Source organism: Pezoporus flaviventris, unplaced genomic scaffold (assembly GCF_033815535.1).
Source record: "Pezoporus flaviventris isolate CSIRO_AGI_PZ_B2104156 unplaced genomic scaffold, CSIRO_AGI_Pfla_v1 ptg000213l, whole genome shotgun sequence".
Taxonomy (NCBI): domain Eukaryota; kingdom Metazoa; phylum Chordata; class Aves; order Psittaciformes; family Psittacidae; genus Pezoporus; species Pezoporus flaviventris.
Genome location: NW_026892761.1, coordinates 10,552,301 through 10,569,900, shown reverse-complemented (window position 1 = coordinate 10,569,900; position 17,600 = coordinate 10,552,301). Strand labels below are relative to the sequence as shown.

At 42.6% G+C, this 17,600-nt stretch overlaps 1 protein-coding gene and 1 long non-coding RNA gene across 3 annotated transcripts; one reads left to right on the top strand and one right to left on the bottom strand.

Moving 5' to 3' along the window:
* Window positions 1-325: 325 nt before the first annotated feature.
* Window positions 326-9,658, bottom strand: NELFCD (negative elongation factor complex member C/D). Of its 2 annotated transcripts, XM_061441756.1 has the most exons (15): window positions 9,509-9,629; window positions 8,910-9,025; window positions 8,618-8,727; window positions 7,533-7,642; window positions 7,103-7,210; window positions 6,430-6,582; window positions 5,461-5,591; window positions 4,278-4,443; window positions 3,480-3,614; window positions 2,816-2,955; window positions 1,985-2,099; window positions 1,604-1,699; window positions 1,267-1,407; window positions 849-978; window positions 326-462 (listed from the first exon to the last, which is right to left on the bottom strand). In XM_061441756.1, the coding sequence occupies exons 1-15, from the start codon at window positions 9,572-9,574 to the stop codon at window positions 428-430; spliced, it is 1,752 nt and encodes a 583-aa protein (XP_061297740.1). In that variant the 5' UTR covers window positions 9,575-9,629; the 3' UTR covers window positions 326-427. The 2 variants fall into 2 exon arrangements, with proteins under 2 accessions (XP_061297740.1, XP_061297741.1); XM_061441757.1 differs by lacking the exon at window positions 1,604-1,699 and having other exon boundaries at window positions 9,509-9,658.
* A 1,964-nt stretch (window positions 9,659-11,622) lies between these two features.
* On the top strand, window positions 11,623-15,978 carry LOC133262515 (uncharacterized). Its single transcript, XR_009741329.1, has 2 exons — window positions 11,623-11,751; window positions 15,661-15,978. It is a non-coding gene; the product is annotated as an uncharacterized LOC133262515 (long non-coding RNA).
* The last annotated feature ends 1,622 nt before the right edge of the window (window positions 15,979-17,600 follow it).

Below are 17,600 nucleotides of genomic sequence, written 5' to 3'. Positions count from 1 at the left end.
CAGTCTTCAGGGAACTATCTGCAAAGCATTTCCCCATTCTTCAGGTTTTGTATTTTACACAAAGAATCAGTGACAAATTCTCCAAGCAACCAAAATAACATTCTTTGAAATAAATGTTTTTCTCCTGCTATTCCCTTCAGAATATTCAGATTTCCACTGATGTGTGTAATAACAGAAAAACCTTCAGTATTATTCCATTTTCCAAAGTACGTTAACAGACCTCTGATATGAAGCTCAAGGTCACCATGCAAGTCAATCAATCAAATGCCCTTCAGCCCTTTCTCCCTTGGTTTGGGTTTGTGGGTTTTTTTTGTTTGCTTTGAGGGGTTTTTTTTTGCTGCTTTGCTGCCCAGTTACAGAGCCTTTCTGGTGCAGAGTATGGTAAAGCAGTGATAGTGTGCTCTGTGTTCTTCGTGTTTTCCACTGCTTAGTTTATCATAATAAAGTTAGATTTGCAATGAGCTTAAAAGAGAAAAAGAAAAGATAAAAACGATTCAGTACACTAGTTTGAGTTATTTGTTTGCATGCAGACTTCTCAATTATGTAAATAGGATTTTAGGGCCTGGACAGATGTTTTTCTTTTAGGATTGGAATGTATCATATGTCAGACTACTTGCCTTAGTACAGTTCTAGTTCTCAAAAAGCAGTATTTGTCTCAAAGTTCCTCACTACTACCGAGAGATTCTTGATTATAGGAAAATTGCTAAACACAGGCCCTTAAAAGGGAAATTATCTGTGAAAATATCTGGCAGGCATTCCTATTTTTAGCAATCCTCCCTCTAAACATTATTTGCAAGTTAGAACAAACAGAAAAGGAAGCAAGCATGCAAGGAATAAATATTACTTACCTATAAATTCAGTCACAGGGTCATGTTCACCTTCTGTTTTAATAGTGCCTGCAATACTTTCATTCTCCAAGATTGGAAGAAAAAGCTGTACAAAGTCCGAGGTATATGGAGGAGCAATCACATCAAGTACCTGAAGCAGCAGACAAAAATGGATTATTCTTACAGTTAGAGGGGTAGTAAGTGCAATATTTAATTCACAATACTAGCCTTGGAAGCATACAAGTAGCTGCACATAAAGCTTCTAATTACGTATTCTTCTGGTACTCTATCCGCTACCTTTCAGAAGTCAGCAGTCAGTAGGCCTCAGTCACATCCCAATGAATACTGATATTACATATATCACTCAGAATCTAATCTCGTATCTTGCTGATACTAAAGTTTATTTATATATGTTAGTAAATGCATTTTTGCTACTGACCTCTGTAACAAAGTATCTGATGAGAGAGATATCTGTATCTAGCTTCTCCAGGCATCTGCGGATATAGCTGACAACAGGTAGGACATATCCACGGCTGAGTAAGTGCACCATTCTATCCAAGAGAGTCTTCTTCAATTCCAGCTGATGGTATGGGGAGGTAAGAACCAACAGATTAGAACTTCTTCTCAAAAGCGTGCATTTTTTATTGCTCATTCTTACTGATTCTCTATCTGCTTTGTTAGATTTAAACCATGACTATATTCCTAAATTACACTCTTAAAACTGCTGTGACAGCAAAGCTATTATCTTGAATAAGCGTAACTAATATGATAATCACCTGCTCCATTACATCAAGCTGTGAATGCTCTGTTTCAAAGAGCTTGACAAGAAGTTGTAGAACTTGGGGATGAAGTAGCTGATGGCACGTACTGATCTGCAAACAAGACAGGAGAGTTAAATCCTCAGAACTTCAATTTTAAAACCAGTGCAGCAGTCTTTATTAGAAAGGTTTACACTGATGTTCATGCAGATGTAAACCCTTTCATTTCTTTCTTTGATGCCCAAGTTTTCCTGTCATAAATAATGCTCAGCTGACAAAACCAAGTAATTGACTCTGAACAGAGATTAATCTCTATGTTTAATGACTTACTGCAAATGTTATGCAGTGAACTGTCAAAACTGTTCTTACTCTCCAACAAGGCTTTATATACACTTTTACCTCATCCAATAACGCCAGATGAACTGGAGTGTGATCAGTCTGCAGCTGGAAGTATCGTGGTTCTGACACTGTCCAATCTACCCACTTTAATACACCCATTGCCACGACTGGGAACCTGCAAAGAAAAGAGATCGCTTTAGCACAGGAGCATAAAACAAAACAAATAACCCAACTACAGAAAGACCCCAAAACAAAACCCCCTGTAAATTAAAAATTATAGAATCCTCTTTCAGTATATTCTAATGGTTGCTAGAATTACAGTTTAAGTTACAGGAGAACTCACAAAACTCATAAAGTTGTGCTTGAGAAGTTGCCAGCACACCAAGTAGTTTTTCCACAAAAAAGGGGGGGAAGGGGAAATTATATAGCCTGGAGGAAAATTCTTGCTACAAAGACACTCCCTGCTAAGCACAAAATGCAAAACATAGGCAACAAAATTTATGTATACTCCTAGTTTGCTCCAGTTTATTCAGTAGCTATTTCATACTTTTAAGAGGAGAAAAAGAACACCGCAAAGACATCTATTGCTAGGAAAGTTTTACTGGGAAGACAAAGTAACCTGTCATCTTTTTCCAGTGGCAGAGAAAAGCGTGTTCTGTGACGCAAGGATGACAAGTTGTCGGTGAAAGCCAGAGCTTGTGTCCTCATGAGACTCATAACAGTCAGATGCACAATTCTGAAAGCTGCTTTCAGACCACATCTTCACATATTCTGCAATGAGGATGTTCTCAGAGTAGCCTACAAAAGCATTTCCCTTCAGCAGTACCCTAACCTCGCCTAAGAATACTTTCCTTCCAACAACTAAAGCTTGGGACCAGTATTTCTGCTCACCTGATGCACTGATAGAGAGTGCTCAGTTCTGCAACCAACTCTGACGCTCCTTTGTTCTCATTGCAACACAGATTGTGAACAGTTTCAATGGCTTTTGAAGTTGACTTCAGTTCATCCTTGTTTATACTGACTCTCTTATTCTGAAAAATTCCAAAGTTTGAATGCAAGAGTTGAGAATATCGAAGATAACTCTGGTTATTTGAGGAAAGGAACTGTGATTAGCCTGAGATGACATTATGTTTCTCAAAATTTAGATTCAAATCCAAGTTTCAGAAGAACTAATTATCAGTGAACTGAAGCACAAGGATGGTTGCTTTATTTAATTCCCTTTAGATTACCTTATCCACTTCATAGAATTGAATTCCACTTCCTCTGAAAAAGTACATACAGTCCAGTAATACAAAACTGCTACTGACTGGTAAACTCTGGGGGGAGGTGAGGGAAATGAACACAAATACTCAGTGCACTCAGACTTTTATAGTACTATTTGGTCATCAGTATCTACATTTTATAGTCATTTCAGTTGAAGCCAGAAACATTTCCTATTAAAATAAGTAAATCAAGCATAATACATTATCTTTAATTGAGCAACTTCACAACCATACATGTTCTTCAGCACAGTCAGGCCACTGCAAGTAGTACTATTCACAGAACTGAATATTACCTTCTTCCACATCTCTACTACGCTAGCTGCATATGCCAGTATGTGAATATATTTATGTTTGTGATCCTGGTTGATCTTGGCACCTGGCTTAAACAATGACTGCATGAAGAGATCCAGAAAGGCAGGTACTCGAATCTGTGAAGGAAATTAATGTTTTATTAGAGCCTGAGAATTATAAGAGGTGACTAAAAATACAGGTTTTGCATCTGATATACCTTGCACAGAAAGAGATATAATGCACTGCCCCTTGAGAGTGGGTCAGACAGTTTTATGAAGAGACCCAAACTTTTGACAGAAAGGAGGGGGGGGAAATGGGAAAAAAGTTAAAAAGCAGGGTAGGAATAGAAAGAAAAACCAGATTTACAAACTACATTGCTAAAGTTTGCTACCAGAGCCCACATCAGAGGGAGCCAGTGAGAAGAGTGAAATGTCCATTTAAGTCTTCTTATAATAAATTGCAAACTGGGTGGGTTTTTTCATTATTTTTTTATTAGTAGTAGCTAATTTATTCCTTGCCATCTTTATCTCCTAATTGAAAATCTCTTTAATTAATCTATGAAAAAAGACAAATTGGAATGATTAAAAAAAAAAAGCCAAAACCCAAGCTATCAAGAAGCTAATGCAAAATAGAGTACAAGCAGTAGTTTCACATTTAGACATCAAAGTTATAGAGGGATGAGCCTGAGTACTAACTTCTATTTTGTGTTGCTACAACACTTAGCACAAACAAGCCTCATCTTTCTGACTGCTACTGTAGTAGAAGAATAGTTCAGAGGTTGTAAGAAGATAGCTACTGACCAGTTCCACTGGAGGTGGGTCCATGCTTGTAAACATTTTGAACAGGACAGTGATGTCTGCTGGATTCAGAGCTCCTTTGGACAACATAGCACCAAGAGCCTGACATGCTCGAGGATAGGAGGCTGCAGTACCCAATGCTAAAGTGATCTGACTGGCATCATGGCCTCTAGAAGAGCAAACATACACAGCAACTTATTTTCATAATTCAGACATTTTCATTCTAGCCTCACTGAGTCAACAGGGCACATCTTATGGAATGTAATGACTTAAGGAAGAACCCCTTATCCTGGGTAATCACAGAAGAAAGATACATATTTTTTAATAGACAGAATCTTCAATTCTTTGCTCTTCTGATTTCAAGGCTCCTAGTACAGGACACTGAACTTTTCTGTTCTTTCGCAAATTAAAGCTTGGTACAGGAGCTGTTACGTTGCAGCTAAGAATTCTCCTTTTGCTGGTAAAAGGTGTCCTGAGTTCAGCTGTTCCGTAACAGTTTCATTTCTCCTTCTCAGTAGCTGGTGCAGTGCTGCATTTCAGCTATAGTCTCACAGCAATGCTGATAATACACCAATGTTTTGGCTGTTGCTAAGTAATGTTTACCCTGATCAAGGACTTTTCATTCTCTCATATGCTCTGCCAGGGGCACAAGAAGCCAGGACAGAGCAGAGGCAGCACATCTGACCCAAATTGCCAAAGGGGTATTACGTACCACAGCACATCATGCCCAGTATATAAACTGAGGGGAGTTACCTGGAAAGGCCAGATCACTGCTGGGGTCAGACTGGGTATCAGTCAGTGGGTGGTACACAATACAGAGCAACTGTATTGTGCATTATTTGTGTTTATTTTGTTTCGGGCTTTTTTCCCCTTCCCTTTTTAGTTTTGTATTCTCTCCCCTTGTTATTTCTCTTATCATTATTAGTGGTAGTAATAGTGCTTTTGTATTATACCTTAATTACTGGACTGTTCTTCTGTCAACCAGTGGGATTTACATTCTTTTGATTCTCCTCCCCATCCTTACAGGAGGGGGGGGAAGAAAGGTGGAGGGGTGAGCAAGCAGCTGCATGGCTCTGAGTTACCAGCTGGGCTTAAACCACAACAAAAGGTAATCAAAGATGAGCAAAACACAACAATTTACAAATCCTGGTGACTTATATTTCACTTATATATAACTCCTACTTACTTCTCATGAGCATACCGCTGAACCTCCTGAGCAATCCGCCTGACAGCTGACCCTCCTTGCTCTTCTTGAGCCAATATGGACATCATAGATTGAGCAAAAAGGTAAGTGTGTTCTCCATGGCATACCATCTTCTGTTAGAGCACACATCAAAAATTTTATCAAACAACAGGGAACATGCAAGTATGCTGCTGGACTTACACTGCCACAATAGCAAAGATTTCAATGAAAACTACTAATCTAAAGAAAAGAAAATTAAAAAAAAACAACAAACCCCACAACAAAAAAAAAAAAAAAACAAAAAACAAAGCAATCAAAACCCTACACAAAAAACTAACCACAATCCCCAAAACCCAACAGCCAAGAAAAATGTACAGAACAGCACAGTATCACTATACACTGATGCCATGGAAGAAGAAATGGCTAAATTAAGAACTTTGTTTCTTAAATACCATGATTGAGAGGAACTTCTCTCCTAGGTACACTCAGTACTTTCTCTGCAATATTTAAAAAGAGAACTACAAAGGCATCCAAAAGTCATTATGCAATTTCACTACAGAGAACGTAAGCTGAATTGATTCACATGGCAACTTTCAGAGTGATGTGGATCATAAAAAGAATTATTTTCATTTCCCAGAGGACTGACCAGACTGATCTTTAGATCTTGTGTTAAATGTGGAAGACAATAGTTCTATCTTCACCTTTTACAAACCATTTAATAAATATGAGAAATGTTGCATAAGCTACCCAAGTAATTCTTGGCCACAAAATGATCAAAAAGCATAGATTTCTTTGGGTTATTTTTAAACTCATATATAACTTCCCTTCACAAGATTTCTGAAGACTCGATGTTAAGATTCTCTACAATCCCACAATGATCTGTATATCCTAACCAGAAAATACCATCTTCTTCCTGCATAAAAGGGAAAAAAAAAAGAACAACCAATCCCCCTCAAGTCCCAAAACACTTACAGCAAATTCAGGGAGGTTTTTTTCTAGGTTTTCTTCTCCTCCATCTAAAATTGTTGCCAGAGATGTACGCAGGACTCTGGAAAATACTTCTAGTTGCTGACATGCTGTTGAAACACTGGTTATTTCCCCTTGATATCCAGCATCAGATATAAGCTATAAAACCAAAAACATCACAGAAAACTTGTATTATTTGCATTTATATTTCAGATATCCTAACAAGTCTAGAAGAACACGCAGAATTGTAAGATTTGCCTCTGCATACACTTGGTGGAATTCATGTTTGTCTTTCACTACAGAAAAGGAAATAAAGAAAGATGTAGCAAAAAATGTAAATCATAATGACACAAAAATATATTTCAGAACACAGCAAGATAGAACATTCTTTCCCTGTCACAGGAACATACCAAGCTGACTGAAATGTCATACTGCACCAGAAATCCAGAATTCTCAGATAACACATCACAGGGAAAAAATAAACTGGGAAACTACACTTACTACTTGCAACCTGTAACACAATTCCTCCTATCAATGTGTCCTTGCACTGTTCCGACATTTGAATAAGCAGTATTAGCAGGAATACATAAGACATACAGGTAGGATCAGAGACGATATTTGATGCCAGAACAATCAGCCATTTATGGATATTCTCATTTATCAGACTTGAGTATAGTACCTTCACAGTAAAATTAAGCATTAAACAGTCAGGGTGGGCTTCTGCCAACTTGTAGAAGAGATCTCTCCACGTAGTATGTGCTATCATTTGCTCAAGCCAGGCTGGAGTCTGAAAGATTAGAGCAATAAACAGAAATGTAAGAATTTCTAGTTGCCAAGGTCATTAAAAGCAAACCTTTTACCTTTCAGGGAGTCCTGCAAGTTGTTGTACAGAACTTTATTACAAAGGAGGATGCCTCTGAAGTTTCTACGTTCTCTAGGCCTCTAAAGACTTCAGTGAGACACAGCTGGTTTTCTGAAACCAGTTGTTTCTTTATCAAGGAGCTCTGAAGATATGACTTTCCTTCCCCCACCATCCACTACTCCATCAGACGAAGGCAAATGTGTAGGATTCACTCATGTAGAGACAGCAACACGGATACAATGCACACCTCTCCTTCCTCTGTAAAGATGGAATCTGCTTTCCGAGGGTCAAAATGCTTAATAAGTAAGCTCTTTAAATGGTTTTCTACAGTCTCCTGAACTTGCAGTGGCTCAACACCTGTACAGAAGGAAGAAAAACCCTTAGCAGATGCAATCCAATCAAACATGGCAGCAACACCTTAAGTATTTCAATGAGAACAGAAACTACTCAGAAATTTATCAACACAGAGAGGAGCGCCATCAGTTCTACTGTCAAGCCACACTGATACAGACAGATTCAGGTCCTTGATCTTTTTTCCTAAATGCAGACTGTTTAGGATCACAGGCAGGTCACACTAGTCCTTCTCTCTTGCTCTCTTCATCAGTCATGCAACCAGCTATGTCAGTCATTTCACAAGACTGTTACTGGGCATGTCACCAAAATGCACGTATCTTAAACACAAAAGCGATCAAAAGGATGGTGCACAACTCACCTTATACAGACTAAAGCCCACCCTTTCAGTATGTTTGCTACCAGTACCTTTGATAGTATACAATAAAAGAATACACAAAGTTGCAGTAAGCAGTTCTACAATTCCAAGATCGGGGCATAATAATTCTGCTAATTTGTAAATGAAAGTTTATACTAGGCTGCTGAAGAATTCAAAAGCAGACGGTAATACAGAATTCTTAAGAAAATACAGGCATCTGTATGATAGCTTTCCACCTAACCATTCATCTACTGAAAGCTATAGTAACTAGCAAGAGGGTAGTTGTTCAGTTATTTATATTGTACTCCTAGAAACAATGAAATATTGGTAAGACCATCTACACAACAGTACCTGTAACTGTAAAAACAAAATATAGTTTATGGAGCTGCTTGAACTGTATTACCCTTTATCATAGTTTGTGAGCATTTCAAAGTGTTTCTCAACAGATTATTTATTCTCTGTATAGAATAAGCGTATTATAAAGAATTTAGTCATACACACATACAGGATGTCAAGTTCACAATAATCCACTTCTTGAGTATGATCAAATTTGCCACCGATTCAAATATTTCTGACAGAATGAAGACCCAAATTATAGTGTATCAATCACTTATCAATCATACCTGTCTGAATGAGCCACTCTGCCAGCAAATTTACAGTCTGTGCCACTGCAGTGTAGTTTTCAGAGAGGAGCTGGATAACGTTCTCTGGAGAACCTCCTGCTTGGAAATACCTGATGAAAGGATTACAAAAGAACTAGTTGAGTGTCATATTAAAAATCAAACCCAACTGAACTCTAAATAAAGGAAAAACAATAGCATTATTTATGAGCTTTCACACAAACTTCCATACAAAGTGACCACACCACTGTAACACACACAACGTGCATTTTAACACATATAAGGTTACACTCACCTCTTTAACGTGTTAAATATAGACGGCTCCATTATATAGTCAGGGGTTGAAAATTTCTTCAGGCATTCTTGCTGGACTTCGGCATCATCTTCCCCCTCCCCATCCTCATCGTCTTGCTGTTTGCAAGCACAGGCAAGTCAGGCACCTCTCTTGTCCTGTTTCCCCCTATAATCCCATCTTTAGACTACTTTTGCCCACAGAAACTCACACACCTCAGCTCACCCTAGGAAGCGACCTCCTCCACACAAAACCAAGACTTTTCAACAGAGAAGGCACAAAACCAACCAGTTGTTTTCCTCCTTTATAACGCTCTCAAGCCCCAGGCCCCAACACAGGAGACTTCCCCACCAGCCTCTACACTCAGCGCTCATCACCTCAGGTCTGATCCCCACACGCGGCTTCCCCCACCCGCAGAGGGAGAATGCCCGGGAGCTCCTCCGGAACCCACTCGACGCCCCAAAAAGTCCCCGCTTTCCAGAGCGGCCCCGGAGGTGAGCGCTCCCCCTCACAGGCCGCTCCAGGCCCGACACCGAGCTGCCGACTCCCGCAGGGCGGGCAACCCAAGGCGCGCCGCCTCAAAGACGCCCGCAAACCCTCACCGTCCCTCCGTCTGCCTCGTTCCCCCACTCTGCCGCGCTCCCTTCGAAGTAATCAGCGTCCTCCATGGCTCCTCCCGCCCCGGGCCGAAAGAGCCGCAGCGACTGCCGGAACCAGGCCGCCACCGCCCCGCAGGGAGGAGCGTCGCGGAATGGCGGGCGCCGGGAGGGCGGAGCCGCCGCTACCGCAGGGCCGGGCGGGGCGGAACGGAGGAGGGGGAGAAGGGTGGGATGCGGCCAGCGGCAGCAGCCGGAGGGGCACCGCGGGGGTTGCTGTGCCGCGGAGCGTGTCTCGGCCCGGCGGGGCTGACAGGAGCCGGCGGCGCGGCCGTTACCGCAGAGCTCAGCGCTGCCGGAGGTGAGGCCCTTGGCTGATGAATGACGGCTGAAAGGCGTCGTGAAGGACTGCTGGTAAACGTGGAACACGGAGTGTGAAAGCGGTGGCGGTGGTTCTGGATGCAGCTGAGTCACGTTGTTTTCCTTGCGCTTCCTGGAGCATGAAGAGGATATTGAACAGCAGCAGCAAGTTGATAGTAGTGATCAAATGTTATGGTGGAATTAAAAAAAAACCCTATCAAATAGGAATAAAAGAACAGGAAAGGTAACTTTGGTAGAATGGAAGTGGGAAGATTATTTGGGTTTGATTTTAGTGGTAAAGTTTTGTGACCAAGCACTGGTGTAACTCTGTGTACCCAAAACTTGCTGGAGAATAGCATTAAATAACATTACTGCCTTTTCTCATTGCAAACAATTTGGGGGGGGTGGGGAGACGGGACATTACTTTTAGCTTAAGACAAAATCCTGAAGACTTTAATGTGAAAAAAACATCTTAATAAACCAACTGTACTCCCTATAAATAACACTAGTGGCGTTAGTTACCCATTTCATTTCTGGACAGAAGAGTGTGCTATGTGAGCCCATCTCTCTGTTCCTGAGGCTCTTAGGAAGTCTGTAACCATACAGGGCAGATTATTTCTGTTCCCCTATGCGTGCAGGTAGATCCCCAAAGCAGTAGTTGTGCTAACCTCAAGACCTTAGTACAGACCATCCTGGGGGTGCTGCAGAGTCCCAGAGGAGATGGGTTCAGCTCTGGTGCTGACTGAAGGCAACGGGCCAAGAGGGCACCCAGCAACACAAGGACCTAAGAAGTTACAGATGGATTAAGAAGGGATAAGTCTAAAGCGAAAACTGATCATACGATCTGACCCTGGGCAAGGAGACAGGCATTACCGAAATGGAGACCATGTGAGACAAACAGAGTCCCTTTGTCTCTCTTCAGATCCACTCCCGTTCCCCAATTGTATGAATGTAAGAAAGGGGAGGGTGAGGGATGTTCTGGGATTTGGAGGGCAGCTAACAGCATTGCTGATTAATTATTTAAGAAGTCCTTTATTCTCATTCAGTTTCTAACTGAAAAACAGTAAAAAGAAATTACATATTCTTCCATGCAGTCCATTAAATTGCATGGTAGGAAAAGCCAAAAAGCCCTGTTCAGAAATAAGCTGTCGTAGGTATGGTCACTGTCTTAGTTAAAGGGCTTACTGTATTCAAGATTTCAGCACAGAAAATACAGACAACCCCCTGAACTGCAGCAGAGCGCAAGTTGTGCTGTTGTGTGCTGCCCTGCAGTGGTGAAGCAACCCTTCCTGAAACATTTCTTCAGCATTTTTGTGAGCCCAGGGTAATGTTCTTTTTGCTCTGTCAACAGAAAGGAAAAGTTTCAGAACAGAAGGCAAGATTGAAACAGAGGCACAACAGACACATTCTCTACCTGTGCTAATGATTGCTCAATTGCCTGCAGTCCGGAAGGCAGTCAGGTAACATTTCAATGCTTATGGAAGCACTGGCCGTTTTTTAAGAGGAAAGAACTGGAGTGGAGTGACAGGCTGAGGCTGGAGGCCAATGGAAATATCCTTGACAAAAAGGTTTTGACAATTTCCATCGCCTAGATGTGAGAAAACAATAGTGTACTCGGAAGAGACACTGAGATTAACCAGTCAGATTATTTTCCTAAGAAATATTTTTAAACTTAAATCAGAACATATTTTTAAAATATTTTAAAATAGTAGAAGGTATTTTCCCAAGAAAATACTGGACCTAAATTCAATATAAAACTGTAAATTCTTTTGTCTTTACATATGTGTATCTCTTATTTTGATTGCAGTAACAGATTTTGGGTTTGGTTTTTTTTTTAATATATAAGGAAAGAACAACACTGAAAGCATTTACTTTCAACTTTCCTTGATGTCGTGGTTTAAACCCAGTCAGGTAACTTGTTCACTCACTCCCAGTGAGTGGTGCCGAGCTGACAACAATCAAGGTCCGTGTTCGTCTCCCCCCCCTCCCTGCACCGGGGCTCTCCCCTTCCCCGCTCCCGGAGGAACGGGGAGGAGGATCGAGAGAGTGCAACTCCCACGGGTTGAGACAAGAACAGTCCAGCAACAAATCACCACCGCTACTATCAGCTAAAACAATGATAAGGGAAAATAACAAGGGAAGAGAATACGATACCACCGGCCAAGAAAACGAGTTCCACCCGGAAGCCCCTGTCCTTCCGGGTAACTCCCAGTTACCCCCCACCCCGGGCATGACGTGCTGTGGTATGGAATACCTCCCCGGCTAGCCTGGGTCAGGCGCCCCGTCTCTGCCTCCTCACAGCTTCCCCTCCTCCCTGGCAGAGCATGAGCCTCACAGAGTCCTTGGTCAAGGTAAACATCACTTAGCAACAACCGAAAACATCGGCTTCACCAACGCTGCTCTCAAACTAGAAGTCAAAACACAGCACTGCACCAGTTAACACAAAGGAAAAACATGACTGCTACTGCTGAACCCAGGACATTATCCACCCCTTATTCCATACCATTCACGTCGTGCTCAGATCCCACATTTTCAATACACCATCGCTCTCCCACATATATACATCCATATACATACAGACCAAGAGGAAAAAAAATCATTTTCTTAGTGCATGGACCAATCCCTATAATGCTGCCGAGTCCATTCGGTCCATGATGTTCCAAGTTCATTCTCTGTTGGGATGATGGCTGGAAGGAAGTCAGGGCCAGTCGCTGGTGACCTGGAGACATCTAGTTGATGGGCTATAAAAGCATTACACAGCAGGCAACAGTATACAATTGAGTTCACTGGCTGTTTTCCCCTAAAATCAAATCCCCTTGAGGTATACATCGGACTTCCCCATCTTCCCGCATTACCCACCAAGTATATCCAGGTCCCTGAGCAAAAGCAATCCCACGAGTGGGTTTGCCTTTACCTGAAGCAGGAATAACCCAGACTGTCTTCCCCAGCAAATTCTTCATATGCACCACAGGAACTTTGTCCCCCTCTACAATATGTAAAAGTTCTGACTGGGCTGGGCCAGCCCTGTTGGCAGATCCTCTGGTGTTGACCAACCAGGTGGCCTTTGGTAAATGTGTATCCCAATGCTTGAAAGTTCCCCCACCCATCGCTCTCAGTGTAGTTTTTAACAGCCCATTGTACCGTTCGATTTTCCCAGAGGCTGGTGCATGGTAGGGGATGTGATATACCCACTCAATGCCATGCTCTTTGGCCCAAATATCTATAAGGTTATTCCGGAAATGAGTCCCATTGTCTGATTCAATTCTCTCTGGGGTGCCGTGTCGCCACAAAATCTGTTTCTCAAGTCCCAGGATAGTGTTCCGGGCAGTGGCATGGGGCACAGCGTATGTTTCCAGCCACCCGGTGGTTGCTTCCACCATGGTAAGCACATGGCGCTTGCCTTGGCGGGTTGGTGGCAGTGTGATATAGTCAATCTGCCAGGCCTCCCCATATTTATACTTCAACCATCGTCCTCCATACCAAAGAGGCTTTAACCGCTTGGCTTGTTTAATTGCAGCACATGTTTCACACTCATGAATAACCTGGGCAATAGTGTCCATTGTTAAGTCCACCCCTCGGTCACGGGCCCATCTGTATGTTGCATCTCTGCCCTGATGGCCTGAAGTGTCATGGGCCCACCGGGCCAGAAATAATTCACCTTTATGTTGCCAATCTAAGTCCATCTGAGCCACTTCAATCTTAGCCGCTTTATCCACTTGTTGGTTGTTCTGGTGTTCCTCAGTGGCCCGACTCTTGGGTACATGGGCATCTACATGACGTACCTTCACCACCAGGTTCTGCACCCGGGCAGCAATATCTTTCCACAGTGCAGCAGCCCAGATGGGTTTACCTCTGCGTTGCCAGTTGCTCTGCTTCCATTGCTTCAACCACCCCCACAGGGCATTTGCCACCATCCATGAGTCAGTATAGAGATAAAGTACTGGCCACTTTTCTCGTTCAGCAATGTCCAGGGCCAGCTGGATGGCTTTCACCTCGGCAAATTGACTCGATTCACCCTCTCCTTCAGCAGTTTCTGCAACTTGTCGTCCAGGACTCCATACAGCTGCCTTCCATCTCCGATGCTTTCCCACAATACGGCAAGAGCCATCAGTAAACAAGGCATACTGCTTTTCACTTTCTGACAGTTTATTATATGGTGGGGCCTCTTCAGCACGCACCACCTCCTCCTCTGGTGACATTCCGAAATCTTTGCCCTCTGGCCAGTCCATGATGACTTCTAGAATGCCTGGACGACTGGGATTTCCTATTCGAGTTCGTTGTGTAATTAGTGCAGCCCATTTACTCCATGTAGCATCAGTTGCATGATGTGTAGAGGAGACCCTGCCTTTGAACATCCAGCCCAGCACGGGCAGCCGGGGTGCCAGGAGGAGCTGTGCTTCAGTGCCAATCACTTCCGAAGCAGCTCGAACCCCTTCATAGGCTGCCAGTATCTCTTTCTCAGTTGGGGTATAGCTGGCCTCAGATCCTTTGTATCCCCGACTCCAAAAGCCGAGGGGTCGACCTCGAGTCTCCCCTGGAGCTTTCTGCCAGAGGCTCCAGGTAGGACCGTTCTCCCCAGCTGCAGTGTACAGCACATTTTTTACATCTGGCCCGGTCCGAACAGGTCCAAGGGCTACTGCATGAACTATCTCGCGTTTAATTTGCTCAAAGGCTTGTTGCTGCTCAGGGCCCCATTTAAAATCATTCTTCTTCCGGGTCACATGATAGAGAGGGCTTACAATCGAACTCTAATTTGGGATGTGCATTCTCAAATGTAAATGGTCTGGGGGGACGACTAGGAGGGTAAAAGGATGTCTCCTTCACAGGTTGAGCACCTGAGAAGGAGAAAAAAGATGTGTAATTGCTAAGCACCTCCATCATATACCTCCCAAAGTATAAAGGTGGTGACCACACTGGGAACATAAACCAGATCAGTTTCATGATCAACGATTCTATTGTATTACAAGTCATTACCATAAAGTACAATGGGATAAAAACCTTAGCCCAAGCCCCACACTTGAAAAACACTAATACAGCCAATACCGGATGGACGTAAGATATGGTATACTGAAACTGTGAGATCAAGAGGAAAAACCTTGAGAGCCAATAAATCAGCATTGTGACGAGTGACTATCAATCCAGTCAGATCTGTTCTTATCTCAACCCCTTCGAGCCCCACGTTGGGCGCCAAAAAAGAACTGTCGTGGTTTAAACCCAGTCAGGTAACTTGTTCACTCACTCCCAGTGAGTGGTGCCGAGCTGACAACAATCAAGGTCCGTGTTCGTCTCCCCCTTCTCCCTGCACCGGGGCTCTCCCCTTCCCCGCTCCCGGAGGAACGGGGAGGAGGATCGAGAGAGTGCAACTCCCACGGGTTGAGACAAGAACAGTCCAGCAACAAATCACCACCGCTACTATCAGCTAAAACAATGATAAGGGAAAATAACAAGGGAAGAGAATACGATACCACCGGCCAAGAAAACGAGTTCCACCCGGAAGCCCCTGTCCTTCCGGGTAACTCCCAGTTACCCCCCACCCCGGGCATGACGTGCTGTGGTATGGAATACCTCCCCGGCTAGCCCGGGTCAGGCGCCCCGTCTCTGCCTCCTCACAGCTTCCCCTCCTCCCTGGCAGAGCATGAGCCTCACAGAGTCCTTGGTCAAGGTAAACATCACTTAGCAACAACCGAAAACATCGGCTTCACCAACGCTGCTCTCAAACTAGAAGTCAAAACACAGCACTGCACCAGTTAACACAAAGGAAAAACATGACTGCTACTGCTGAACCCAGGACACTTGAGGAGAAAACTAGGAACCTGTAACAGAGCCAGACATTTGATGAATAACCCTTTGCAGAAGAATTGTAATATCCAAGCTCTCCCCACTTCAGGTCAATAAACAAAAGGCAATGTCAGATCAAACCCAACAGTTTCAAGGTATCATTTAAACTGTGATGAAAAACTAAATGTATCAGAAATTGATTTTGCAAACTAAACTTCTACAACTTTGAATGGATACAATGTTGGTGTCTTCTTGGGTTTATCTGTCTTCTCAAATATGGATTTTTTTTTACAAAGTTTCAGTAAAATCTTTGTAAATAAAAGCACTTAGATTTGCACGAATGTCCCTGAAATAGCTCATTATCCAGCAGATGACTGCAAGTTTTTCCCTACATGCGTATTTGACTACAGTTTGTGTGTAAAATATTCTTGATTCTTCAATTATCATTGAAGGAGATTTTTGATGAGCGTATTAAAGATAAAATTTTGAGGCCAATAAATATAACATGAAGGCCAGCCCAAGTCTCTGCTGCATGCTTTGGAGGACCAGTAAAGGCATCCTGGAAAGTAGATGCATGAAGAAGAGCCAGATCTACAGAAATGTGGAACAGAAATTAAGGTTGGTTTCATAAAGGAGTAAAGAATAAGTATCAAATGCTCAAGTTTCAATTCCACCCACCTACCAAAATTTGTTGCTTCATTTTTGAGAACATTTCTTAACAACTGCTTCAAGTTTTCCTACCTAAAGAAGGGCTCAATATAATACAGCTGTTGACCCAACTTCACGTGGTTCCTTCCAGGAATTAAAGAAAAATTCCAAACAGAAGAGCCGACTTCAACAAAACTGTTTTCCTTTTATTTCATGCCTTTTTTTAGTAATACCCACCTTGACATTCTCTGTATGCTAACTATCTCTGCTCCTCTCCCTCTACACATTCTTTTAGCATCAGTTTTGTATTTTGTAATCATTAGCCCTTTACCAATCAGCCAATACATTCAACTAGAGAGAAGGTTGCTAACTTTTGAGTAGGAAATTACAGCAGCATCAAGTTAGGCTAACGAGTTTTGGCTGAAGAATTCTTCCTTCTCAAGCAGAACCTCAAGAGTAAGCATTTTCGTTTGAGATTCGCAGCTACTGGTAACAGTTATTCCAGACATTAAACACCATGATACTTTCCCAGGTAATTGAGAAGCATTCTGAGACAAAACAAGGTGGGTTTTAGGCTGCCAACATAATGTCATTCTAGGCTCCTTCAAACACCAGCTTCAAAGTTGGAATTGTATTCACATACTGTGGATTGCTTGAAAGCACAGCCTCACAATGCCACAAGTACTTTTCAAGATGAACAAGTGGAAACTTTTCTTGCTTCAAAGCAAATTCCCATTGATTTGCATAATGATCACTGAACTTAGGCTTCACTGAAGTGCCTCCCAGTTTTATAATGTATGTAGTAAGTGCATTTTTTGTGGTTCCTTAGTTGGAGATATCCTGGACTTTTAGGTAATTTTTCTGTCCTTGAAAATTTATATAAGGATCCTGAACTGGGTCACTTACCTGGGAAATGAAGAATTTCCCCTGTAAATGTATTTCTCAGTGTCCAAGGTGATGGATTTAGGACTTTTGTTTACCTAGCTTTCCCTAATTCCTCTGAACTTTCAGCAAGGTGGTCTTCTTTCACAGCTGCTCTGTTCTCTCTGATCAACCATATACGTTTTCAGAGTATGTGGCCTGGGGGATGAGGACATGACAAACCTGAAGCCAAAGGTAGTAGGTTTTGGGCCATAATGTTGGAAAGAACAATTGCTTGTAAGCTCCCTGGTTTTAAAACACAAATAAGGTGAAACAAGTGCTGTTGCTCATGGCAGCACTGGACTTCAACTGCCTTATACAGATGGACCTTTGTAGCCCAGCAGAGTTTTGTCCTGTGGGAAACGGAACTCAACGTTAGCACGAAAAAGTT